Source organism: Cucurbita pepo, chromosome 11, assembly GCF_057944985.1.
Source record: "Cucurbita pepo subsp. pepo isolate OVF chromosome 11, ASM5794498v1, whole genome shotgun sequence".
Lineage (NCBI taxonomy): Eukaryota > Viridiplantae > Streptophyta > Magnoliopsida > Cucurbitales > Cucurbitaceae > Cucurbita > Cucurbita pepo.
In genome coordinates, this window is record NC_141808.1 from 6,024,154 (window position 1) to 6,051,363 (window position 27,210).

General features: G+C 35.8%; 2 protein-coding genes across 3 annotated transcripts; both read right to left on the reverse strand.

The window, feature by feature from the left end:
* Window positions 1-188: 188 nt before the first annotated feature.
* On the reverse strand, window positions 189-760 carry LOC111805525 (uncharacterized). The gene is made up of 2 exons (XM_087128364.1): window positions 616-760; window positions 189-532 (listed from the first exon to the last, which is right to left on the reverse strand). The coding sequence occupies exons 1-2, from the start codon at window positions 758-760 to the stop codon at window positions 189-191; spliced, it is 489 nt and encodes a 162-aa protein (XP_086984490.1).
* An 11,928-nt stretch (window positions 761-12,688) lies between these two features.
* LOC111805588 (PH, RCC1 and FYVE domains-containing protein 1) lies at window positions 12,689-27,118 on the reverse strand. Of its 2 annotated transcripts, XM_023690703.2 has the most exons (11): window positions 26,944-27,113; window positions 26,334-26,686; window positions 25,718-25,804; window positions 24,655-24,744; window positions 24,322-24,402; window positions 23,900-24,064; window positions 21,983-23,799; window positions 21,735-21,864; window positions 17,031-17,177; window positions 13,572-13,864; window positions 12,689-13,217 (listed from the first exon to the last, which is right to left on the reverse strand). In XM_023690703.2, exons 2-11 carry the CDS (start codon window positions 26,379-26,381, stop codon window positions 13,124-13,126), a joined length of 2,952 nt encoding a protein of 983 aa, XP_023546471.2. In that variant the 5' UTR covers window positions 26,382-26,686; window positions 26,944-27,113; the 3' UTR covers window positions 12,689-13,123. The 2 variants fall into 2 exon arrangements, 1 of the variants encoding a protein (XP_023546471.2); XR_002816680.2 differs by lacking the exons at window positions 12,689-13,217; window positions 13,572-13,864 and adding an exon at window positions 17,761-18,157 and having other exon boundaries at window positions 17,037-17,177; window positions 26,944-27,118.
* Between the last annotated feature and the right edge of the window lie 92 nt (window positions 27,119-27,210).

Genomic DNA, 27,210 nt, shown 5'->3' on the forward strand with positions numbered 1-27,210 from the left:
TCCAGATTGTTCACCATGAGTGATCTTCAAAGCGTGTTTTTCTTCAACATGAAAACTCATGCGTTGTTCATGCACAAGCAGACTGCTTTGCAACTCATCAATGGTTAAGATGGTTGTATCTTTAGACTCCTCAATTGAACACACAATATAATCAAACTTGGGAGTCATAGATCTCAGAATCTTTTCAACTACTTCAACATCTCCTTTGTTAAGATGGTTGTATCTTTAGACTCCTCAATGGAACACACAATATAATCAAACTTGGGAGTCATAGACCTCAGAATCTTTTCAACTACTTCAACATCTCCTTTGTTCTCATCCTTTATTTTCATCTTGTTGGTTATGCTAAGGGTCTGAGCAAAATACTCATTTACAGATTCTCCTGCCTTCATGTGAAGCATTTCAAACTCCTTCCGAAGAGCTTGCAAATGTGCACGCTTTACTCGTGTCGAACCTTGATATTTCTGCTTCATAGAATCCCATATGTTCTTTGCTGTATCCTTGTTGAGGATTGTCTCCAAGATCGAACGATCTAATGCTTGAAATAGATAATTCTTTGCTTTCAAATCTTTCAACTTATGATCTTCATGTGCTTCTTCTAGTCATCTGTGAAACCGATGTCTTCTGTTCCTGCAGAAATCCCATTCTCGACCAAATCCCAGTACTCCTCCAAACGCAAAAGGTTTTCCATGAGCATCGCCCAATGATCATAGTACCCATCAAATTTCGGAATTGCAGGCTGCACAAATGGAATCTCCATCAACATACTTTTATTATGACACAGTGGAAGACTGCTGCTTCTAGTTTTAACTAGTTTAGGGCGTGACTCTGATACCAAATGTTAGGAACAGAAAAAGAAAACTGGAAAGATCAGAAGATTTAGGAGAAATCTCTCATACTATTGAAGAATGAAATTGGCTATTTTATAGCGTTACAGAATCAATTCCGATATTACTAAATCTGGTATGACTAAATCAAATCTAATCCAAATAACTCAATCAAATCTAATCCTAACAATGTCTTACATGACATGATCTATCACAAGGGAACAGTTAGGATTACCACTTAATCCAAGACATTAGAAATGTCATATTATCTTGAAATCTTAAATAAATAACTCTAATCATGCAACTGTAACTTACAAAAATTGAAGGCATTTTATGTTAGGTTATGGAGCTTGCTTATTTATAACTTATTCAATAATTATATATCTTGTTAAGCTATATATAGTAAATTGAACCATATATTATACGTTACGCACTGCTTTGAACATGTACTTTTTGTATTCTCTTTATTATCTTTTCCTATACATACTTGAAGTCCCTTTAGCCAATATTCCTCGTATTTTCTCTCTTCTATTATTTATGTTCATCTATATTGAGTGTGTGTTGTTGTGTGGTCCTACCAACTAAGCGAGATTCACCACATGGAAAGCTCAAAGATTGATATTGAGAAGTTTGATGGATCTGATTTTGGTTTCTGGAAGATGCAGCTTCAAGATTCTCAGTACCAAAAAGATCTTCAAGAACCCCTGTCGGAGATGAAGGCAGATACCATGACCACGAAACAGTGGAAGCACAAAGTTGGTCGACCTTAAAATTGGTAGACCTTAAGGGTAATCCGGTTGACAATGTTTAGAAACATGGGGTTCAACATCATCAAGAAGACGACAACGTCGAATCTGTTGAATGTGTTGTCGAATATGTACGAAAAACCGTCGCCTATGAAAAAGGTGTATTTGATGCGGGTATTGTCAATCTACAAATGTTTGAAGGTAGATCTGTTGCAGATCATATAAATGAATGCAATATGATTGTAAGTCAATTAAGTTCAGTGGAAATTAATTTTAAGATGAAATTAAAGCATCGATTTTGATGTCATCTTTACCCGAGTCTTGAGATATTTTTGTTGTTGCGATCAACAGTTCTCGGAGATCTGAGAAACTAAAGTTCGATGAAATTCGAGATGTAGTTCTCAGCGAAAGTATTCGCAAACAAGAAATTGTGGATTCATCTGGTAGTGCTTTCAGAGTTAAACAAAAGGGAAGAAATTAATTGAAGGGTCCTAACAAAGATCGACCAAAATCAAAGAACTAGAAAAATTTCCAAAAAAGACCAAACGTAACGTGTTGGAATTGTGGAGAAAAGAAGTCACTTTTGAAATATTGTACAAGACCAAAGCGGAAGCAGAATCACAAATTGGAGGATGATAATGATTCTATAAATTTAGTAGAAGACATTGAGAATGCTCTAATCCTTAGCATGGAGAGTCTGATTGAATACTGGATTTTGGATTCAGGTGCATCTTTTCATTCGTCTCAAAATAAGAAATTGTTTCAGAATTTCAAATATGGAAATTTCGAGAAGACGTATCTTGGGAACAACAAAGCCTTTGAAATTGAAGGAAATGGGGATGTTTGCATAAAAACTATTGCAGGAAAATTAGTGGACATTAAAGAATATCATATATATTCTTGGTCTCAAGAAGAACCTGATGTCTATTGTCACTTGGATAGCACAGGTTATGCAGCAGAGTTTGGGAAGAGTTCATGAAAGATTGTGAAGGGTGCTATAAAGGTAGCACGTGACATAAAATTTGGAACTTTATACACCACTGCAGGGTTTATAAACATGGTTGTTATTGCTGAAAGTGTTTCAAATTCAAGTCTATGACACAATAAACTCGACATATGAGCGTCAAAGGAATGGGGATGTTGGCTGTGAAAGGATTTTTAGAAGGCTTGAAATTTGTTGATATGGGTTCTTGTGAGAGTTGCATTATGGGCAAACAGAAATAAGTTAGCTTCACAAAGGCTACCAGAGAATTGAAGAAAGTGCGGTTGAAAATGGTTCATACAGACATTTGGGTATCATCTCCATTTCCATTACTTGGTGGATCAGAGTTCTACATGACCATCAAGGATTTCAGCAGAAGGGTATGGATTTATTTTCTGAAATGCAAGTTAGATCTGTTTGCCACCTTCAAGAAGTGGAAAGCTGAAATTGAAAATCAGATCGACTTGAAAATCAAATGCTTGAAGTCTAACAATGGAGGAGAGTATGACAAGTCAGAACTCAATTTTTTTTTTTTTTTTTTTTTTTTTTTATTTTTTTTTATTTTTTTTTTTTTTTGCAGTTGACGGAATTAGATTAATGAGGACAATTCCTGGTAAGACAAGACAAAATGATGTTACTGAAAGAATGAACAAAACATTGAATGAGCGGGCAAGGAGTATGAGGATTCATTCTAGATTGCCAAAGATATTTTGGGTCGATGCTGTAAATACAATAACCTACTTGATCAATAGAGGGTCGTCAGTACCCTAAGAATTTAAGTTTCCATAAGAGGTATGGACAGAAAAAAAACTCAAGTACTCTCACTTGAGAACTTTTGGCTGCACTGCGTATGTTTATGTTGATCCAGAGAAGGGAGACAAGCTTGACATTGAGGCTGTAAAGTGCTATATCAAAGACTATGGTTCTGACATATTCGGGTACAGGTTTTGGGATGACAAGAACAAAAAAATTCATGAGAAATTGTGATGTGAATGTTGATGAAAATGTCAAGTACAAGGACAAAGAGAAGAAAGGTTCCGAGACAATGAAGCAACAAGGAGTTGAGGTTGAGTTGCGTAAAAATCCTCTCAATGATGTTACACCAAATACTCAAGAAACTTTGAGACTATTTTTGAGGAGCTAAAGGTGGAGCAAGTGTCACCTAAGTTCAGATGTTGAAAAGATCATCTAGAACTATCAAAGTACCAAATAGGTCACACCTTCATTACATTATCTGTTGTTGACTGATGAAGGAGAAGCAGAGTTCTTTGATTATGCCCTACCGTTGGAGCATACAACCAAGTGGGAGTAAGTCATAGATGATGAGATGAGTTGGATGTCTAGACTTAAAAATTGTGTTGCTCTTTCATCAACTGAGGCCGAGTACGTGGTAGTAGCTGAAGTTGGAAAGAAGATGATATGGACGACAGGCTATCTAGAAGAATTAGGCAATAAGAAGCGTGAGAAGATTTTTTATACAAATAGTCAGAGTGTCATATAGTTGGTGAAGAAGATCATTCAAAGATAAAGCACATCGGAAGACAATACCATTTCACTTGCAGGTTAGTGGAAGAAGGTGATATGTATTTGAAAAAGATAGAGGGTGCAAAGAATCTTGCAGACATGTTGACAAAATGTGTTGATATTGGAAAATTGAGATTGTGCAAAGCTTTAATTGATCTAGCGTAGTCAAGACATTGATGGTCGTTTGATAATAAAATTATTGGTTGACTAGACCAGTCTACAAGTGGGAGAATTGTTAGGTTATGGAGGCTAGTGCTTGTTATAGTTTACTCAATGGTTATACATAGTAAAACTATATATGATAAATGATATTATAAAGATTTGGTCTACATGGTAAATAACTACTGTAAAAGGCTATATCTGGTAAAGTTATATATGATAGATAATTATATATAGTAGATGACTCTATGTTGTAAATCTATAGATAGTAAACTGAACCATATATATACCCCTTAAGCACTACTTTTTGTATTCTCTTTATTCTTTACTATTATATACTTGAAGTCATTAATATAAATCTCTCACCAATATTTCGCCTTGATTTTTCTCTCTCCTCTGTTCTTTATGTTCATCTAGATCGATTGTGTGTTGTTGTGCGGTCCTAATATTCTATACTTTTCTTGACATACTTACCTAGTCGCTAGAGAGTATCTCGAGCTGTGCCATAGAGAACGTACAACTCTCTATCTAGAAAAGTCTATATATTTTATAACATAGGGCTCTAATACAAAATTTTCATGACCTATTTTTTGAGCTATTCAAATCAAAGTTGATTGACACAAAGATGTTATAAAAATATGGTAAACTCTTTGGATTATGGCATGAATGATTAACCGTACTTTCTCGATATGTATGTATGTTGTGTGGATATGTATGCTTTACGAATAAATGTTGTTTATGCTCCTAAAAACATGTTAGAAGATTAGAATACCTTTGTGTGCACTGATTTATTTACGGACTAGATGCTATGTGCCCTAGAGGATACATATAACCGGTTAGTGAGCCTTAGCCTATATTTGAGCTTTATTTGGTCCTTGAGGCACATCAAAGAACATTGGTCAAATAGGTCTATGCAAGGACGGTTGGGGTGTACCTTTAATCGTGGAATCACCTCGACTGGTGAGGATCTACTTAGCATATAGGAATGTGATGTCACCCACTGGTACTAATTGGTGAGCTTTGGTTGTGCTTAATGGAGAGCCTGCCTTGCACTATTCTAGCTTGGAATGATGCAGGAATAGGGAGCTTTTTTAGTGTCATTAGTGGAGCTTCTGACTAGTGCTCGATAGTTGGCATGTAATTAGCTATAGAGAGATTTAGAGGTCAACTATAGCGAGTGGTGACTCTTCCATGTCGATTAGACTTCCCTAGAGCCTAAGACATACAAGGCCCAGTTACTAAAAGTAGGGTAGTCCTTGCTTTGACTGTGGTCCCCACGACACTTCTAGAATAATTGCCACTCTGGATGTCTTTGCTTTTGTGATTAGGCCTCTTTATTTATTTCCTTAATTTTTTTTTCATTTTTCTTTTTATTTTCTCTCTCTCCCATGGACCCTAAGTTATCTCTGTGCCTGCCTCCAACGCTAATGTAGATCACCCTAAGCCTTTAAGGAATAATTAGATAAGCCTACCCTCATTCCCTCTTGGCTCAACTCTCTTTGCAAGCATCCTAAAGTTTTTAGTATGACCACATTTGTGATGCAGCTCACTTAAACAATAAGAATAACTCTTTTTAAGTTATCCACTACCTTTAATGTAGACACTTCTGGGTTATGCAGATTTCATTACAAGAAGACTTGTTAAAACTCAAGTTACGGAGAATGATGTTGATGATTAAAGAGACAACCTATTCCACATGCGGTGTTTAGTCAAGGGAGCTCCTTGTAGTCTTGTCATTGATAGTGGAAGTTGCACAAATATAGTAAGTACCATGTTGATCAAAAGGTTGCAAATTTCAACCCAACACCATCTAAACCTTACTAGATCCAATGACTTAACGATAGTGGAACAATGAAGGTAGTTTCCCAAGCTTCAATATCTTTTACTTTGGGAAAATATAAAGATGAAGTTCTTTGTGATGTTTTACCAATGCATGTTGGAGATATATTACTTGGCCGACCGTGGCAATTTGACAGGAGGGTCATGTATTATGGCTATTTGAATAGGTATTCTTTTGTAAAAGATGATAGAAAAATCATTCTTGTACCTATGAGTTCGGCAAATATATTTGCTTATCAATTAAAGTTGGAGGAAAAAAAGATAGTGTTTGAGGAAAAAGAGTTGAAAGAAAAACAAGAGTTGAGTGAAAAAATAGAGAAAAGTAAGAGAAAAAAGAAACTAAAAAAAGAGATGAAATTGAAAAAGAAAGAAAGAAACAGAGTTGTTTGGCTAGAGTGGGAGAGGTGAGAAAGTTTTCACAAAAATTAATCTTTGTACTTATGTACAAAGAAGGATATTTGGTCTCGAACGATAACAATTTGTCTTTGCCTAGTATGTTTCAATCTCTTTTACAAGAATTTGAAGACGTGTTTCAAGATAAAGTACCTGAAGTACTACCTCCCATTAGAGGTATTGAACATAAAATAGACTTCATTTTGGGGGTTGTCGTTCCTAATAAGCCAGCTTATAGAGTCAATCCAACTGAGAGGATAAGGGCTATATACGAGAAAGTTTGAGTCCATGTTCCAGTCTTATTGGTGCCAAAGAAAGATGAAACTTGGCACATGTGCATGGATAATAGAGTCATCAACAAAATCACTGTACAGTATCGACCTCCTATTCCTAGGTTAGATGATATACTTGATTTATTGCATGATTCATGTCTATTTATAAAGATTATTTTGAAATCAGGATATCATCAAATTAGAATGCATGTAGGAGATGAATGGAAAACAACTTTCAAAATCAAGTTTGGATTGTATGAATGGCTTGTTATGTCTTTGTTATGCCTTTTGGGTTAACTAATGATCCTAGTACATTTATGCGCTTAATATATAATGTTTTGAGAGAATATCTTGAAAAGTATGTTATTGTTTATATTGATGATATTATAATTTCTTTGAAGATTTTGGTTGACGATGTGGAGCATGTTAAGTTAGTTTTAATTACACCTAGAACAGAAAAATTTAATTTTGATAAATGTAGTTTTTGCATGGAAAAAGTCACTCTCTTAGCTTTATAGTTGGTAAAAACAGGGTAGAAGTAAAAGTAGATAATGGGAAAGTTGAAGTCATTAGGCATTTGCCAACACCAAAAAATGTTCGGAGTTTTTATGGATTAGCTAGCTTCTATAAAAAAATTTATAAAGGATTTTAGTACCATAGTTGCACCATTGAATGATTTGGTGAAAAATAATGTTGTTTTTAAATGAATAAATGTAAGAGAATGCATTCAATTTTTTTCGAAAGAAATTAAGCCATGCACATTATTTATTTTGGCTAGTTTTGATAAAACTTTTGAAATTGGATGTAATGGATGTGGTTTTAAAATTTTCATATATTGTATTTGATGAAATTGAATGTGTGTGATAAAACTTTGAATGTGATGTATGTGGTATGAAATTGAAATTGATAAAACCTTTAAAACTTTGATATTTGATATATTGCAGGTGTGTCAAACATTACTTATGGCCTAGAGAATTTGTGATCCACTCTGATCATGAAAGCGTGAAGTATGTGAAGGGTCAAAGCAAACTAAATGGTAGACATGCAAAGTGGGTGGACTTTATTGAAACATTTTCGTATGTCATCAAATATAAGCAAGGTAAGATTTGGTAACTGATGTGTTATCTGAAAGGTACAATCTCTTTACTATCTTAGTGCAAAAAATTCTTGGATTTGAGCATATTACATAATTATATAGAGATGACCAAGACTTTAGAACTATTTATGCATCTTGTTTGGCAAAAAAATTATGGAGGATTATTATATGTTTCATCAATTTTTAATTAAGAAAAATATGCTTTGTATTCCTAAATGCTCTTAAAAAGATTTGTTTTGAGAGAAGCATCATGGTGGTGACTTAATGGGACATCTCAGGATTAATGAAGTTTATAAGATGGTGCATAAACACTCCTTTTGGCCGAAGATGAAGCACGATGTCCATAAGTTTTGTAGCAAATGTTTTAAACGCAAAGAAGCTAAATCTAGACCACAACCAAACAAATTGTATACTCCTTTGAATGTACCTAACAAACCTTGGACTAATATATTTTTGGTTTATTGCATGCTAAAAACGGTAAATATAGTGTTATTATTATTATTATTATTATTTTTTTTTTTTTTTTTTTTTTTTTTTTTTTTTTGTAGATAGATTTATTAAAATGACTCATTTTGTTGCGTGCAACAAAATGGATGCATGTTGTTGACTTATTATTTAAGGAAGTAGTTATAGATTTAGTCTACCTGATTTTCTTCCTATCCCTTCTAATATTTTTGTGAGTGAAGCAGACAAATCAAAATATTGCAAAAGGAGGTGAAGGAAAGGATGATTTTTCGGGAAGAATCCTTTTGAAGAGGGGGAAGGCAATAAGAATAACTTATTCTTTAAGGAAGTATATAGATTTAGTCCACTTGATTTTCTTCCTATTCCTTTTAATATTTTTTTGTGAGTGAAGTAAACAGATTTGATCAAAATATTGCAAAAGGAGGTGAAGGAAAGGATGATTTTTCTGATTCGTAGGACGAATCCTTTTGAAGAGGGGGAAGATGATAAGAATCACGGTGTTTCAAATGGACCCATTACATGATCCAACGCCAAGAGATTCACAATTGATTTCAAGTTTGTCTCCTTATCTATTAAAGCACGTCAACATTTGTTGAATCACGGTGTTCAAATGGACCCATTACATGATCCAACGCCAAGAGATTCACAATTGATTTCAAGTTTGTCTCCTTATCTATTAAAGCACGTCAACATTTGTTGAATCACGGTGTTCAAATGGACCCATTACATGATCCAACGCCAAGAGATTCACAATTGATTTCAAGTTTGTCTCCTTATCCATTAAAGCACGTCAACATTGGTTAGAAAGTTTTATTTTTAACTATATAAAGTTTGTAAGGGTCAAATTGTCAATTTGACTTCGTCTTTTGTGGAGATTAAAGGGGATCGGGATTAAATCCCGGCCACAAACATCTTTTGTCGGGAGACTATAAATACCCACAATATGTTATGTAAAAATCAGATTCGTGGAGAAATGTAATTCAGATCTCAAATTGAGACGTTTCTCTTATAAATTCGAGCATCAATTTTGTCATTTCTAAGTTTCAAGCAATTCTTGTGGTAGAATTGCATCCGAGACATTCAATCAAGCCTTGATCAAGTTCGTGATGGTGTTACTATAACACGTGCGGGAGCAATTTGGATCTTAGGCACTCTAATTACATCAATTATAGTAAATTAGCTAGTATGTTCAAAAGCATTAAAACTCAATGAGTTTGAATACTAACCTTTTGTAGTTCAAACTCCTTTTTCCTCACGAACCAGTTTTGAACCACCACTAGTGTCTTCCCTACTATTCTCCGGCCTTAGAATGGGATTGTGGAATCCGGTGAGTGATGAAACTTGATAGGAATTTAGTATATGTAAAGAGAGAGTTTTGAGAGATTTTCTCAAAGTTTTTTCGAGGAGACTTTTCATGTACCTTTGATCACTCTATTTATAGAGTCATATTTGCATGTTCATGCAAATTTGAGATTACCAAATTTTGACACTCAAAATTCCACTCAAATTTGTGCGATTATGTGGCAAACATGCAAGTTCGGTTAAACCATATATTGACGCTCAATATTCCACTAACTCAAACATGGATTTTTCCATGGAGTGAAGTCAACATTTTGATTTTCTTTATTTTAATTCAACAATTAATTTAAATAATTAATTTCAAATCAAAATAATATTAAATGATTAATCAAACAATTTAATTAATATTTAACATTAAATAAAATGCGAATCCCAATTAATTCGAGCACATAATGATTAATTATGAATCCTTATTCATAATTAAAATATTTAAATCTTATTTAAATATCTCCAATTCTCTCTTTTTGTTTAATTCATAATTAAAACAAAATGCAGTTAAATATATCGTATATATTTAGCGTGTATTCCCTAATTTGAATTTGAACACTTCGAACTCACTCGTCACGCTGTTCTAAGGTTTAATCTGATATGAGCTAGCAGAGGGACCTAATGGACCTACAGATCATGAGCTTCAATGATCCGAGATTAACCGGCTAAACCATTAACCTTGTTAACCAATATTCGTTAACTACTAAGACACTCCACTATAGCCTAATAGTTGCACTCCCTCACTATAGATATATTTTTGTCCATTTGATATAACAATGATTAGTAAGTCAATCCTTCACAGGTTGTTCGTAACTAGAGCTGGGTCAATTTACCGTTTTACCCCTAAAGTTACTTTTTGTTCCTTAAGTTCCACTAATCCTCTAATGAACAATTGGTTTGTGGTCCAACCACCAAACCGAATCCCTCTCGGGCCAATGAGAGGGTGGGCCCTTGTTCAAGACTTGGAGTCAATACTTAAGGGAACAACCTCTCTACTATCCTTAAAAGCGGGTAGGAGTGAATTCCATCTTACACCCTATGTCCCCAACTATTCACCCAGTCTTACCCCTGAAATTGGAGGCTTATTGAGTCGGCGAACTCGGGCCACTCTCACCCATGCAATCTAAGGATAATTCCGAATAAACAAGAGTTCATAGTTAGCTCAGGGTTAAGATTGAGTTACCTAGGTCATCGAATGAAAAAATCAGTCTCAACATTAAACGACATTATAAAGTGAGAGTGGTTTTCTTCATGGTCCGCTCATATGCAATACTCATTGCATAGGACGCTCCCACTCACATGTCTCCACATGTACAATTTAGTGATCACATTGTTTATTTCATATACAAAAGTAGGCCGCATTCATAGTGTCCCTAAAATAAGATACTCAACCTTATCCCTGTACTATAAATCATTTTAACTATATATTTGAACTTGATCCACTTTTATGTCTCTACATATAGTTCAAGTAATCCTACTACAGCCAGAGTGTTTTTAGTTTATTGGATTTAGATTAATGATCGTAACATTCACTTTATTCAATAACAATCTTTACTGAATAAACATCAATAATAACTTTATTGAAAAGAATATGTTTTTATTTACAAACTATAAGTTTTAGGATATAAAACCCAACAGTATGTTTTTATTTACAAACTATAAGTTTTAGGATATAAAACCCAACAGTTCGATTGTGGAGGGACTCAATTTAGAATAAGGTTTCCAAATCTTGCTTCTAGATCTTCGATCGTGAGAGGTAATAGGTAATCTAATTCTAATTTTATCTCTTGGTTGATCCGAATTCTGTATAAGGAGGTGTTAATTACTTTGATTCAAAGATTCTTACTTTAACAAAAGTTCGGATCGTTGGGTTGAGGATTAGGGTTGCCTTATCAGCTCCCACCAACTTATCCACTGTGCACAATCTATTTCATGTATTCATGCTACAAAAGTATACTCCGAACTCGACTCATGTACTAGCACACAAAACACTTCTTCGAAGAGGACCTAACCTTCGAAGAGAAGCGGGTGCAAGTATTGGCAAGGGATGTCAAGAAGCTGAAAAATAAGGAGATTGCTTTTCGTGAAGAGACAACTTGGTAATGAGAGGACAAAATGAAAGCGTATACCCCAATGGTTCATGTAAAATTTTCTAATTTTTTCAGGTTTTGAAGGCTATTTATGCAATAAGTTTTTGGCGCTATTTTTTCTAATTTTCTTTTTAACTTTCAAGGCCACTTTCTCTACAAACCTCTCTTTCCATCCTTTTAAAATAAACTTCTTCTTATTTTAGACATTTTTTTTTTTTTTTTTAATTTTTTATTCTTGGCCATTGAGATTCCTTATCTGTAATTAATTAAAAATCCATCAAGTTCATTAAAATTATAAAATTACGTTTTTGCCCCGTTTTCCTTCTTTTCTTTTGGACATTATAGAAATTAGATATTATATTTTCTATTATAAATATTATTAATTTATTAAAATATTTTTTTTACCTTTTTAATCAAAATTATATTAGAATATGGAAATGGTTCATTATAAATATATATCAAATGAAGAAATTTTTTTTTTTGTCTGAACTAGATTCTTACAAGTTTTTCGTAGAAATTTTTGTCCGGGTCTTCATAAAAATAAATGAAAAATTTACGAATATGGAGATTGAAATATGAGACGAGGATGGAGATGGGGATGAAGAAGGTTTCTCGACATCTCTAATAAGAATGAAATGCTATAGCATGATTTTCTTTTTAAAACATAGTATATTCTTAAATGTCTAATTTGAAATTATACATCTATATTATATATATTGTGGAAAACATAACCTATGATTGTCATTCATATTTTTTATTGTTTAATTTTTCATTTTAAATACCTAAATTTATTTCTTATAGAAGGAGAATTTTAAAAGAATTTCATTAATACTTTTAAACTAAAAAAAAAATAAAAATAAAAATAAAAATAAAAACAGTCTTCATAAATTAAGTTAATGTGACTTCAGCAACTCTAGATATGACGAACACAAATGGGATAACCAATAATAACATAAAACAATTATGAACAGTTAGTGACCTTTTTTCATCAAAGTTGCTGCAGAAAAAGTCCGATATGGCAGCAGAAAGCAACAGACGATTTCTGATTGAAACCTGCTAAAGGCTAATTACAATTTGGACTTTTCCTAAGCGGATGGACAAAAAAACAAAAGGAAGCACAAGAAAGAAGAGTAATGTTCTAAAGGGGAGGGTTGAGAAAGTCTTAAGGCTTTGTAATTCTTTCTAATTCCTTGCCTATACTTTTCAATTTTCTAATATTAATAATATTATATGAACCTAAATGTTAGATTGCCCTGATCGATCAATCCCCACTCAAAATCATTTGGAAGATGGAAAGGAAGAATGTCTTCCAGAGAAAACTGCCTTCTCCTTGCCTTCTTTCTTTCCCTGCTCAATTCAGTTCCAGCACAAACAAACAACTTCTTAATCTGTACTCTTTACCTTGTGCCGCTCGCAAACCTTCGCTCCAAATTCCGCCCACCACTTCTCTGCTTGTGCTTCTGTAAAATGTCTTCGACTGCACAACACAATTTTTTTAACACATCAAAACTCAGAACATATACCCATGAATCAGATCCCACAATCCCACAATCCTCCTCCACATTGGTTGGGTTGGGTTGGGTTGGGTTGGGTTGGGTTGGGTTGGGGAGGAGAACGAAACACCCTTATGTGGATGGGTTGGGTTGGGTTGGGGAGGAGAACGAAACACCCTTCATAAGGGTGTGAAAACATTTCCCCAACAGATGTGTTTTAAAACCTCGAGGGGAAAGTCCGAAAGGGAAAGCCCAAGAGAACAATATCTGCTTGGTCTTTTCATAATAACAAACAAATTTTTAACATACTTTCACAAAAAGTGAGCTAAATTTAGTACCTGAAACGAACTCGTTTCAGCTCATTGCCTCCTCCTCCTGGCAAAGCAGACAGAGTTATATACACGCCTGGTTCGTCTTGTACAACCCATTCTCCCTTTTCATTTTGTCCTTTGTTTCCAGTTGGTAAGTTTTGACTTTTTGAAATTCCATTCGACTCCAAACGAGAGTTTATGCTCATTGAAAGGCTCTCGGTGGGAAGCTGATTGAGATTACTACCATTTTGCCCAGAAACAGTGCAAGAGTTGAGAATATCACTGTGTGCCTCTGGCATCTTATCGGCCATCTCTTTTAACTGCAAAACAATTAAAACTTTAGTATCCACAATGGAGGAGGGAGGGAATATGAATCATGCATAAATATTAAATGGAGGAGGGACTGATGAGTTCGTTAGCACACTATATCATTAGCATGTTTAAAATTAACTTCTTCGAATTCACTCATATGGTTATATTACATTTATCAACCAAAGAACTGAAAAGAAATAGTATTGAGAAGAACAAACTACAGTAAAATATCATATGCAATTCAAGTTATTTTGGCCCTCTCTTCAAACTTAAGTCTAAACAACTAACATGAGAGAGGAAAGTAATTCAAGAGAATTGGTTGCTTGCTCGTGAAAGTGTTCCAAGAGAAGTGACCATGAGAGAGGCAAATAATTATCCCTCAAGTAATGTCCACATGCCTATGTGGGTGGCTTCCCAAGTTATCAAAATCGGCATGAACAAGGAGTACCGTGTTCTATATAAGAGACAAAAAAAGAAAAGCTACAATAACACCATAATAAAGCATCATGTGCAGTGCTTGCCACAAGAGATGGCCAAGTTGAGAATTGGCCATGAAGTGCTAAAGTTACATTGGGGCAAATGTCTCCAAGCTGACCAAGAGGCATCAGAAGCTTTATTGTGACAACATTACGAGTCTTGGTGGCCAAGTCCTAAGAACTAGGCACAACTAGGTCCGTTGGTGGAATAGCTCGTGTGCAACTGATGTATTGTTGTGCTTATGTTGCAAGTCTACGAGGCCGAGAGAAGGTCCATAGTGGGATAGCTCATAAGTAACGTGAAAATTTTCATTTTTCTTTCATGCACGATTATTTTCAATGGGTCAATTAGCAACCAGCCCAAAGTTTGGACCTTATCAAGATAATATGTTTAGTGGGGGGTATGAAAATAGTAGATTGTAACTCTCAGGTGTAGACAGATAGAGGGCGACACACGAGTGACGCCCATTGAACAATATGAGGATCAAGAAAGACATGTGTCATGATGCAACAAAGGAGAACGATGCATCATATAACACAACAAGAAGAGTGGACAATTGTCAAGCTAAAGTATAAGCAAGAAACAAAAACTAGTGTCTTAATGAGAGTCAGACGGGGCCCCAAGTCATAACCTCAAGAGTCAAAGGTTGAAATATAGGAGGATTCTTGCCTAGTACAAGTAAGATTAAAAGCAATAGTGCCATCATTGCCATCAAAGGTGTTAGAGACAAGCTTAATAGGTGCCAACCTCTGCCATCAAGGGTGTTAGAGACAAGCTTAATAGGTGCCAACCTCAAGAGTCAAAGGTTAAAATATAGGAGGGTTCTAGCCTAGTACAAGTAAGATTAAAAGCAATAGTGCCATCAAGGATGTTAGAGACAAGCTTAATAGGTGCCAACCTCAAGAGTCAAAGGTTGAAATATAGAGCTGGACTCAGACACAGTATGCATAAATAACTTGGCATGCCTCAATAGTGTCGGGATGGATAGATGTTCAAGAGGTCCCAAATATAAGGTTGACTCATGGATTGGTTCTTAATAAGCGTATTTGAGCGAGTTATGACAACTGATTAAATTCTGAAGCTCGAAATGGCATCATGAAGCATTTATGGAACTTGAGAGTTATTGGCTATGAAGCATTTATGGAACTTGAGAGTTATTGGCTAGCACTGTACTAAGTAAGTGTTATAATGTCCTAATATCTCAGTAAGTACTTAAATCACCTAGTAAGCTCCCTTTGGGCGTTTTAGGGTCATTTTGACCTAATGAAGGATCCAAACATATTTTGGTGAAGTTCCGGATTGATGAGAATCTAAATAATGAGATGAGATGTGATGTTGCATTTGAAGGACGTTGGCCTAGAGTAGAGGTAAGGTTGAGCCTTTGGACTTGACCTAGAGTAGAGGCAAGTCGGCTAAAGTCACAATTGAAGGAAAAACATGTACGGACGGCATATGGCTGAATTCTAAGCTATTGCACATGGACGATTTGATCTCTTATGGTTCTTATGGTTGAAGATAATCCTTGATCATTTACATATTAAAGGAGAAGACTCGGGTAAAGTTGTACTATGACACGAAATCAACCATAAACATCGCTCATAATCCTATTCAACATGATAAGACAAAGCATATTGCAATCGCTTAGCATTTTATCAAGGAAAAGTTAGAGAAGTGAAAAATATGCATGAGTTATGTACCCTCGTGGCTACAATTGGTAGACGTGCTAACAAAAGAACTCTGCAACTTATTTTTTTATAGGATAGTATTCAAGTTGGGAATGAATGATAAATTCCTTAATCTCATTTAGTAAGGAAATTAGCCTATTTTTTGTTTCCTTTTCTGTATTGTTTCTTACTCCTTAGAGGATTAGTTAGCTTTCTTTTATATATTGTTTTCTATTCCCTGTAGAATAGTTAGTTCTCTTTATTATAAATAGAGATATATACTTCTCTAATGAATAACAAGAAAGGAGAGTAATACAATTTACTCTTTCAATAAAAACCATAGTAGAAACAACTATATTTGAATTCGATGAGTGAAATGCAGTGGAAATATCAAGAGAATTCATACCCAGCACCTTCAAATGTCAAAGTAATTTCTCTTTCAGTTCCAAAATTTCAGAAATTAAAAAAAATTAAAAAATCAAACAACCACAACATCAATTCAATATTTTAACTACCCATTTGAACACACGCACACAGATAGACAGCATTGTGCTATGGCAAGAGCCCAGATCTTTCTTTTGAAACAGACAGAGGCAACTTAGTCAATAACACAGAATTTATTTTTCCTCTAAGAATACCTCACTCTCTTACCTTTTATTACGCTTATTTGACAGAAAAAATTATTGGTTCCTAATTGAAGAAAGAATCCACTTACGTATGACATGTGAAGCTTAGAAAGGTACATAATTTATATATTGTTTGGAATATGAGATGCAGTTCAACTTAGTTGCATGTCAAAACAAGAAATGTGGGCATAAGCTGTAAAGTTCATTAACAATTAAAATGATATTATAATATGAAGCCGACTGAAAGACAGCTGTTTTCCTTACTATTTCTGACCATATAAATTTGACATTGGACGTTTTAAGTAAAAAAGTGGGGGTGAATATAATGAAATTATTAAAGAACGTTTATGAAATATAATGGAAACTTTTCTTACAAAATCTAACCCATAAATCAAAAAGACTCTAACCTGAGTCGCTAAGGATTTAATAACTTCCTTGGCTGATTTGCATTTGTCAGCTTCATCTGTAGCTATTGCAGTAACCTCCATCAATTTCTTTGAGGTTTTCTCGAGTTCAGCTTCAAGATTTTTGGACTTGCAAGTCAGCTCTTGCACCTACCAATCAGTTTCTAGTTAATGCTCAATAGTTCACCCAAAGTAGAGTTCAAAAAGTAAACTAAAAGCAGCTGAAGGTTAATTAACGTGGGCCTGGGTCATGTCTTCAATCATTCACATGCTTTTTTCATGAAGACTTTTTTTTTTTTTTTTTTTTTTTTGGGGGGGGGGGGGGGGGGGGACGATGTATGGAATTAAACACACACACACACAAAGAAAAACAAAAAAACAAAACAAAAACAGCCTTGAGACGTGGGATCAAAGGGCCCCTCCAAAGAGGATCTAATGAAGCACAGCCTTCGAATCTTGGAGGATTAAACCTAGACTGTAACTCAATTCCTTTTTTCATCAAGACGTTTATCATACAATATCGATGCCAGGTTCACTTCATTAAGTGGGACTGTCTCATGGTTTCAACCATTTACTGGAGGAGAATCAGGCAAATGGACAGAAGGTTTATAACTCATATTTTGTTGTCCAATGCCTCTGCCAATACATGAGCTTCTTAACACATTTAACAGAAATGCTATGCAACAATGTGTAAGGTATCACCATACAAAAAAATTCAAACAGAAACACTTACAACAGCCAAAATGACGATATTATTCAGCTTATTCGAGAGAGCTGTGCTCTCCCAAGAACTACAGTCCTGACAAAATGACGCTTCCTTCCTTCACACTACTTCCTGACTACATACAAAATAAGCTAAGCCCCAACTGAACAGGACCAGCCACCCAATATTTGTCCTCATGGTAGAAATCCGGAAACTGATGTTGAATCATTGACATGAGGTCCCACGTAGCTTCATACTCAGGCAAATACTTCCAAATAATCAGCAGTTCCCATTCTCCTTCATCCACGTTCTTTCATAAGCCCATCACTTCTTGTGGCTCAACCATCCACTCAAACTCATCAATAAGCATAGCAAGCATTGGTGTACAAGGTTGGATTAATGAAGGATCCCCCACGGCCTCCTTGAGCTGTGACATGTGGAAAAGCGGATGAATTTGTTGCCTCATTAGGAAGAGTCAAGATACACCACACTACCCACAGGTGCTATAAAATGATGAGCCAAATAAATAGGTTGACAACATTTCATTGCTTTTTTTTGGGTAAAGTTAACTTTCAGTATGGGTAAATTTTTAGGTAAATCCAATCGTCAATGTCAAACTCGACCTCCTTGCACTTCTTGCCAGCCTGCATTTACATACACTCTTCGTTTGTTACCAGAAGGCCTTTCAAGGAACTCAATGCCACATTGTGATCCAACATTTGTTGTTTCAGTGTGGAGTTAGATGTTTTCTATGCCCCATGGAATATCAAAAGGGGTGGAGGTCGACCTTGCACCTAGTGATAAGGGGGTGGTGTTGATGGATACATGGTACGTGGTATTATGCCAGTACTCGAACCTGTTCACCTAACTTCTCCAAGTCTTAAGTCATTCACCATAGAAACAACAAAGATATGTTTCCAACCACTATTGACCCATTGGGTTTGCCCATACATTTTGAGTGGTACGTAGAGTTGGGTCCATTGCATCATGAAAAGTTCAGTACAAAAATGGTTGATAAATATTTTTGTCTGGATATAACACTAATGAGCAAGGGAATACATGAGTCGGACCAACTCTATGACGAAAACTTCATCAATCAACCTGACCATAAACGGATGACCAACTGAAAAAAAATGCTCAAATTTGTTGAGTCGATCAACCATCATAAATACCATATCAAAACCAAATGACAGTGGAAGACCCCTAATTAAATCTATTGATCTATCCTCCCATATAAAGTCAGGAATAGAAAGGCGGGGAAGTCAGCCAATGACTAATTTTGATGGGAAACAAAACATCACGCAACATACTCTTTGACATCAGATTTTATTCCCACCTAGTCTACTCACAAGTCAAGTGCTTGTAGGTCCGAAGAAACCCAGAATGTCTCCCCAAAACCGAATCATGATAAAAATGTAAAATGGAGGATATGGGTGTAGAGGTCTTTGACAAAACTAGCCTTTCCTTGGAGAGGAGACTCCCTTGATTTGATGTAGCAAAATTTTTGATACACCATCTATATCCTCAAGAAGATCTTTGGTAATTTGACCAACGTGGCAACCATGTCCAAGATAGGTAGCACAGTCAAAGTAACAAGATGAGCCACTGGTGGTTGATGTGAAGGGCATCAATGCCCTTGTTTTCTTGTTAGAGCCGATACTGGATTTCGAAGTCATAGAAAAGTAATTTGGACACCCATCATTCATATTTGGGTTGAACCTCTTGTTGCTCTAATAAAAAGGGCATAACCTTCTGATTTGTTCAAAAAACAAACCATCGGCCGAGAATATGGCCGCCACCGTGTATGGGGCTAACACAATAGCCATCAATTCTCTTGGGTAGACCAACTCAAATTAGGCTTGCACAAACAATGTGTGGCTGAATAAGCAATTGGTCTCTGATTTTGAGAGAATACCATCGGTCCTATTTCTAATGCATCAATTTCTTATGAAAGGAAGAATGAAATCAAGGAGACAAGGACGAATGAAATCAATTTTAATTTCAATATTTCATTACGATTTGTAATGATCACTCACATGACCATGGTCATATGAAGATCGAGTTCTTTTCATATGCCAATTGGGTAGGATCAAAAGAAGACAGAAGATCAAGTTCTAGCTATTGCATTTTTGTTGAAGGTAATTTGGTTTCATGGAAGAGCAAGAAACAAAACATAGTTTCATGATCAAGTGCTAAATCAGAATACAGAGCTACGACACAATCAATATGCAAAATAATGTGGGTAAATCCACTCTTGATCGAGTTTGACATTGATGATTTAGTCTCATAACCAAGTGCTAAATTAGATACAAAGTTATGGCACAATCAGTATGTCATACAATGTGGGTAAATCCACTCTTGATTGAGTTTGGCTTCAATATTACAGCTCTGACTAAGTTGTAATTGAAGCATAAAAGCTCCAACTTGAAAGGAAGTGTTATAGGATATATTTGAATATGTGACTTATTAGACTTTTGTCCTTCGCTATAATCTTACTATTCTTAGTTTACGGCTTTCATATATATTGAACTTTGTATAGAATGCGTTAAGAGTTCTCTTATTTTTTAACATTATTAAGCTGCATCCACCTCACTTCAACTCTTAACACTAATGCCAGTCCATTGAGAAATGCATTCTTTAATACTTCTTGTGGGGGTAAGGCGCCGCCAACTCTTCAAATTGCTTTCTAAACACAACAATGGTTCCTCTTTGCTTGACATCTTAGCATCAAGTGACAGGGTGCCCTCTTGGGTTGACTGAAATTGCGTGAATAGTTGATCCTTCAAGACAAAGCCTCACCCTCAAAACTTAGGATCCTAGCAGTTTTCTTGCTCCTGAAAACTGGTCAATTTTTAAAATACCCCTCCGACACAAAAAAGAAAAAAAGAAAAAAAAGAAAAGAAAAATAGGAATCAAGGTTTCTCTAGTAAAAATTGGCAATTCAACTTTCGAACTTTTCAGTGTTGCCAGTTTCCTTCATGTTGTTCCTGAATTACATCCTCGTCATCCAGTGTTTGATTTTTCATCTTCATTCCCCTCAGGATGCTTTAACTTAGGTTTCAGTTCGTCCACTATTGTAGAAGGTGATGATCAAATTCTTCCTCATGTCAACTTAGAAGCAATCGATGCCAGCATAAGTTGGGTCTTTCATCTGGGTCGATATCCTTTTCACATTCTCAGATACACACTCAAGGGATTTTTCTAATACCAGAAGCTTTTGTAGTTCCATCTTCATCTCCCTAACGTCTCTATCCAAAGTTTCCAAACGTTCCTCTAATTTCTGTTGTGCCATACTAAGTTTTCCCAAGTTGAATGCTCTAATACCAATATGTAAGGTATCACCCTAAAAGAAAATTCAAACAGAAACACTTGCTACAGCCAAAACGACGGTATGAATTTAATCTGCCAAGTCAAGGGTGTTGTACTCTCCCAAGAACCAGAGTTGCATACAAAATGACGCCTCCTACTTCCAAGCTATTTCCTGACTATATATAAAATAAACTAAGGCCAAACTAACAACCCGGCCCACTAAAAGATATGAAAACATGAAATAAAACAGGACCAGCCCACTAATTTTCTGGCCCATTTCTATTCGGGCTAACATAAATACTAGCAATTGGGGCCTCATACAATGTTTATTTCAGTTCTCATGCACCTGATTGATCTCATGAACAGATGGTACAAGTTATTGAAAATGTCCATAATTTTGTGATCAATGAAAGCTCATTTGAGTGCATATCTGGAAAATAGAATACCACCGTGTTCATAAGATCAACATGGTGAACAAAGCTGTACTTCTCAGGTAGCTATCAAGCTTGATATGCAGATCAATAAAGTATAATCGAAGCATATCCCTGGAGTTAACTACATTATACATATCTAAAGCAGGTCAAAGATGCCAATATAGTTTGCACACCTTAGGATAATTATATCATCATAAGGTCACAACCAGACATTGTTGGCAAATTAATTAATGGATGGTATCCAGAACAAAAAGGTTTTACCTGTGCCCTCAAACTGATGATTTCCTGGGCTAAACTGTCATTTGCACGCTTAGAATCCTCTGAAATGTCTTCAGATGATCGAATCGGGCTTGGCATTCCCATTACAGGAGATGTTGCTCGAGAAAATAATCTGAAAGCAGGAATAGAAACTTTTGATAATCTTCAAGAATAATAAGCCCTCAATTTAAGATTTCACATTTAAGAAGGTGAACACAAGACTATTTTGTAAACATTGTTTTATATTATACCTGGAGTGCATGCTTTCAGCATTATTGACAGCACCAAAAGATGAAAGTCTGGAGAGCGTTGCTTGCAATTTTGGAACCCACGTCTCTTTATCCATAACACCATTAGATTTATTATGCACATTTCCGATTCTGGCTCTAGAATTTTGTGAAACAGAAATGGATTCCATGGCCTTCTTTAGTTTATTAAAACAATCGTCACACACCCGATATGGCTTATTCAAATTTGGGGCTAAAGATGCTTTCAGAGATTTTTTGCTGCTGCATGATTTGCAGAATACTAGACCACAGTTGTAACAGTTGTGACGCTTCCTTCTGAAACCAAATGGGTTGTGACAACCAGAGCATACAGAATGATCAGCACTTGATACCCACTTATGAACACATATAACAGCAGTGAAGTTTGAACCGCATGCAACATTTTTCACTTGCTTATCTTTCAGGGCATCTACAATAGTAGGTGTGTTTCTGTGATTGTTGTCTCCATGTCCTAACTGCCCATTTGAGCCTTTTCCCCAAGTATAAATCTCAGCTTTGGAGGTTAATACTGCAACATGACAAGAACCACAGGCAACCTCTTCAATAAAACTATTGGCAACTTCACCTTCAACACAAGTAGGAAGCTTTCCATCAGCTGTAGCACTTCCTAACTGGCCATAAGCAGTACTCCCCATTGTATATACCCGTCCTGCTGTTGTTAAAGTAACTGTGAGATCATGGCCACATCCTACTTGACATATGTTTTCTCCAATCAATGCAGCTACACATTCAGGAACTAATCTAGGTTCATTATCTCCATGTCCAAGCCGGCCTTTGTCTCCATCGCCCCATGTGTAAAGCTTTCCAAATGAAGGGTTAGCTGAAGTACCAGAATCAGAAAGTTCATTAATTGCTTCAACAACAGCAGCAGTGTGCCAAACACCACAGGCAACTCTTATCGTTCTAAGCCCCCTCAAAGATTCCACTTCCCGTGGAATATTTGAGGTGGTATGATCCCCATGACCCAAGGCTCCGAAAGAACCCTCCCCAAATGTGAACAACTGACCAGCTGACGTCACCACAGCTGTATGCCATGCTCCACATGAGATATAAGATACGCGAATCTCCTCCATCGGACCACTTACCTTTTGAGGAATCCAATGACTAACTTCACTACCATGACCAAGTAGGCCATAATTATGAGTCCCATCACCCCAAGTATAAAGATCCCCTGAAATTGTTACGGCACAAGTATGGTACTCCCCGCATGCTACTAATTCGACATTCATGCCACTGAGAGTATCAATTATTTTTGGATGTGAAACATCCGCTTCCACACCATGGCCAAGCCTCCCTCCTGACTCCTCACCCCAACTAAAAATCTCACCCTGTCTGGTAACCAGCACAGCATGTCTACCACCACATGCAATACCATGAACATCTAGAACAACTGTTGACTCCAATGCCTTGGGTAGCAGAGCATCTAGCTTGGAGTTTAATGAACATTGGCTACCGACCTTATTTGGACCGCCACCCAGCAATCCATCCCTTATACCTTCTCCCCAAATATAGACATCTCCTAAGGCATCAAAGTCTTCTGGACATGAACCTTGACTTGATGAGCTCACAGCACTGGATAAACTAACTCGAAAACCCTCAGATGCAGAAATTCGGCCATTTGAGTTATCTAAAAGTGGAGAAGATAGAGAAGGATTGGAAATCGACTTGGGTTGGTTAGTACACTTGGAAACTGCAGTGTATGATAGCAGTTCAGAAAATGCTTTCCCTAGTCTGTTCTGTCCAATATTTTCATAAGGAACCCCATCAAGATCTCCAGAATCCTGTCAACCAGAAGAAGTGAAAAATGTGAATTAGAACTACATACTAAAAATAATGAACAAGAGTAAAGATTGAAATAATTATAATTATCGTTATACAGACACATGGTGTAATGGACGGAGAATTCCTTCGCAAGCGATTATGCGGACTCTCTGATGATACACTCTCACATCTTGATTCAGCTCTCCACTTGCGGTAGTTTCCTCGAGTGATCAATGCCTTGAGACCAACAAACCAAACTTCAGCTTCATCCTTGTCTTTACATATCTGTCCATCAACAATGAGATTAGTTTGTCAAATCTTCATTCTAGTTTCTAAGAGTAACTGCAAAACTTCTTCAATCATCATGTATAAAACGACCTTATATAAATGCAAGCACGTGTGCTAAAGAACAACTAGATACTAGAGAACTTCAACATTAGTGGTGAGTCAGTGTCACAAACTTGTCAGGACTATATGTTTAAATGGCATCGTAAAATCAAATAGAAAAATAAAAATTGAGGGATAACACTGTAATCTCTTACCAAATCTAATGATCTATCATTATACAAGAGTGAAAATGACTGATACTCCTTTTCGGGTTGTGGATGCTGCTGGAATATTGCCTGAAAAATAAATACACGCATACAGCCTCTTAAAACTGGAAAACTAAAGGTTTACAAAACCAGAAGAGAAATCTTTGAAAGACATTCTGAGAAAAATACCTTGAATGCTGATTTTTCAATGTTATATTACACTACGGCATTTTGACCACTGTTTTACTTAATGTTTTATAAACTATATACCAACTAAAGCTAGGTTTGATTTTTTCCTTCCCAAACAATGTCTTAGAAGTCAAGGATGTGTATGTAACTTACAGTGCGCTGACCAGGAATGATCTTTGAAACCAAACTTAATTTAAGCTGTTTCTCATCTCTTCCAGAGTACCATACGAGTAAAGACTCATCCTGTTACATTTAAAGAAAAAAAAAAACGAAAAGGAAAAAGCATCTTGTAACAAAATTCCAATCCAGTAAAATGACAGAAAAGAAAAGATAATGGCTTTACTTAGTCTGGTCGGAGTCCAGATAGGCAAATATTGATGCCTCAATGCATCTAATAAGATACAGTTTTGCATTGATTACATTATTATTATTATTATTTATTTATTTTTTGTCAGCTTGACATTCTACATCATCAACAGTTAATTAGGAACAAATATTCATCAAAATCTGGAAATAACTTCCATAAGATTGAAATGCAGAAGTAGATACCTCCATCACTTTAGACTGATTCAAAATCGTGAAACAGGATTATTAGTGTAGCAAAATCTTACATGCAATAAACTTAATCATTTATTTAAAAAGATCTTGCTCAATATTTCTGTGAAAAGTTTTACATCGGGTTTAAGCATTAGAGCATGAGGTCATGGACCTATAGGAAGTGCAAGACATGAGAAAAACAAAATGAGATTAACCATGCTTTAGCAACAGTACATGCCACCAAAATAGTTCTATCACAGTGTAATATCAATGGACTGTATAGAAATAATAGTATTTTTTTATTTTCCATTCCCTAGAATAATCTGTAACAATCTCTTTCAAATAGCACCAACACAAGTTTTTGAAAGTCAGAGGAAAAACTATAAATATATCAAATATCGTCTCTTCTCCTACAGACTACTAGATAGTGGGGGACAATAGGTATGGACATTAATGCTTTTAGATAGTTCAAAAGCCAGAGGAAAAAAGAAGAAAGAAACGGGAATAAAACATGCTGCCTCCATCATTCATTCTCTGGCCAGTATAGTTTTATCTTCTTACATCATTTTCCTTCAGTAATATAACTCCAGATAAATGATCTTCTTCGATTCAAACATTTACTATTTAACACCTGAAATTTTGATCTTGCGAAAAAAATAATAATTAACAAAATTCTTACACTTGAGAGCCTGAAAGGGCAGAACTTCGGCTTCCCCCTCCTTCCATATTTAAGTAAATGTGCCCCTTTCTTAAGTGCTATAATGGCCTGTAAAAATAAGAGGGTAAAGTTCAGCATGAAAAGATGAGACAACAGACAAGAAAAATATAATAATGTAAACTTTTTTTTCTCAAGAAAGTCGGAACAAATTCTTCAGTGGAACAACAACTAGAAACATGCAACTGGAAGACCTCGACATTTCATATTTGTTTGCAGAGAAACGATGGACAGGCTAGATTTTTTCTTTGTGACAGTGCTGTGTCATAGTTTCACGTTAAGAGTAATTGTTAATTCCTGCAGCATAATGTCAATTCTCAAGTGAGAATATCGTTAAACTAAGCCATCTAGAACTTGATTTTTAACTAGACACTCAATTCGAAACTTCAAAGCAAAAATCTCTCCGCGCGACAAACGATAATTCATAGTTAAAGGTTCAAATAGAGAAGTTTAAACGACTGGAAAGAGAAAAGTTCGCATCTCCTTCACATTTTCAAGCAGGGTCACATACAGATTCTTTGACGACATTAAATGGGTAACTAAAAACATATGCGGAAAAATATGAAACAATAAAACCAACCTGCTCGATATCCCTCTGGGCGAGACCAGCTTTCTGGCTATCGGCCATTCAAGATGCAGAATCAGGCGCTACTCTAGAGCAGATCAAACATCCATTTGAAGAATAAACCCAAATGCAGTATCTCAAACGAGAATCGCTGTTCAAACCTTGCGCCATGAAAAGCATTCTCCTCATCCTCTCGGATGAAAATACTTCCGAAAAAATTTCCTCATCTACCCCATGAAAAATACCCTGTAAAATCCAAAACGCGACGAAACTAAACTCCCAACACAATGCTCAAACAGCTTCTCCACTGATCACTATCCAGCTCAGACACAGCTAAAACCACCCGCCGGTAATCTCTCAAAGGAACCCTAAAACACGCACAAGACAAAAATCCCGACGAGTCTCTTCAATTATCCGCAGATTATCAACGCCAAATGGGCATTCCAACCAAATGTCATCGAATTTAACGTCGGTAATAAGAATTCATAGACAAAGCATTCGAAAACGATACATTGATGAGAGCATTTCCGATTAACGAATCTCCAGGAGAATGAATAGGTGGCAAAAAGATTGCAAAACAGAGCGCAAAATAAAAAGAAAAGAAAACGAAAGAGATCCAGAGCACCTCGAAGGTCTTCAATGGCTTGTCAACGAAAATTCATACGACATAGGGGTAATCTTGAGGGGCGCCCTTACACCTACGCTCTGCATCATCATCATCGTCTGTTTTCTCTCTCTTTTGTGTGTAGGGAGTTTTTGGTTTTTGGGAGGACGAAGCTTTTAACTGTTTTTTCTTTTTTGTTTTTCCTTTTTTTAATACATAAATTTTGCTCAATTCCAAACGACTTCTTTATATTTATATATATATATAATTTAATTTTTGTATTCGTAA

Excerpts from the sequence above, each read along its gene's own strand:
- LOC111805588 (XM_023690703.2), bottom strand. The coding sequence starts at position 26,381 with ATGGCCGATAGCCAGAAAGCTGGTCTCGCCCAGAGGGATATCGAGCAG. Across the intron at positions 25,805-26,333 it reads CCCAGAGGGATATCGAGCAG|GCCATTATAGCACTTAAGAA; the intron begins GTTGGTTTTATT and ends TTATTTTTACAG. Across the intron at positions 24,745-25,717 it reads GCCCTTTCAGGCTCTCAAGT|GATGAGTCTTTACTCGTATG; the intron begins GTAAGAATTTTG and ends TAAATGTAACAG.
- LOC111805525 (XM_087128364.1), bottom strand. The coding sequence starts at position 760 with ATGGAGATTCCATTTGTGCAGCCTGCAATTCCGAAATTTGATGGGTAC. Across the intron at positions 533-615 it reads TGCAGGAACAGAAGACATCG|ATCGTTCGATCTTGGAGACA; the intron begins GTTTCACAGATG and ends TTCAAGCATTAG.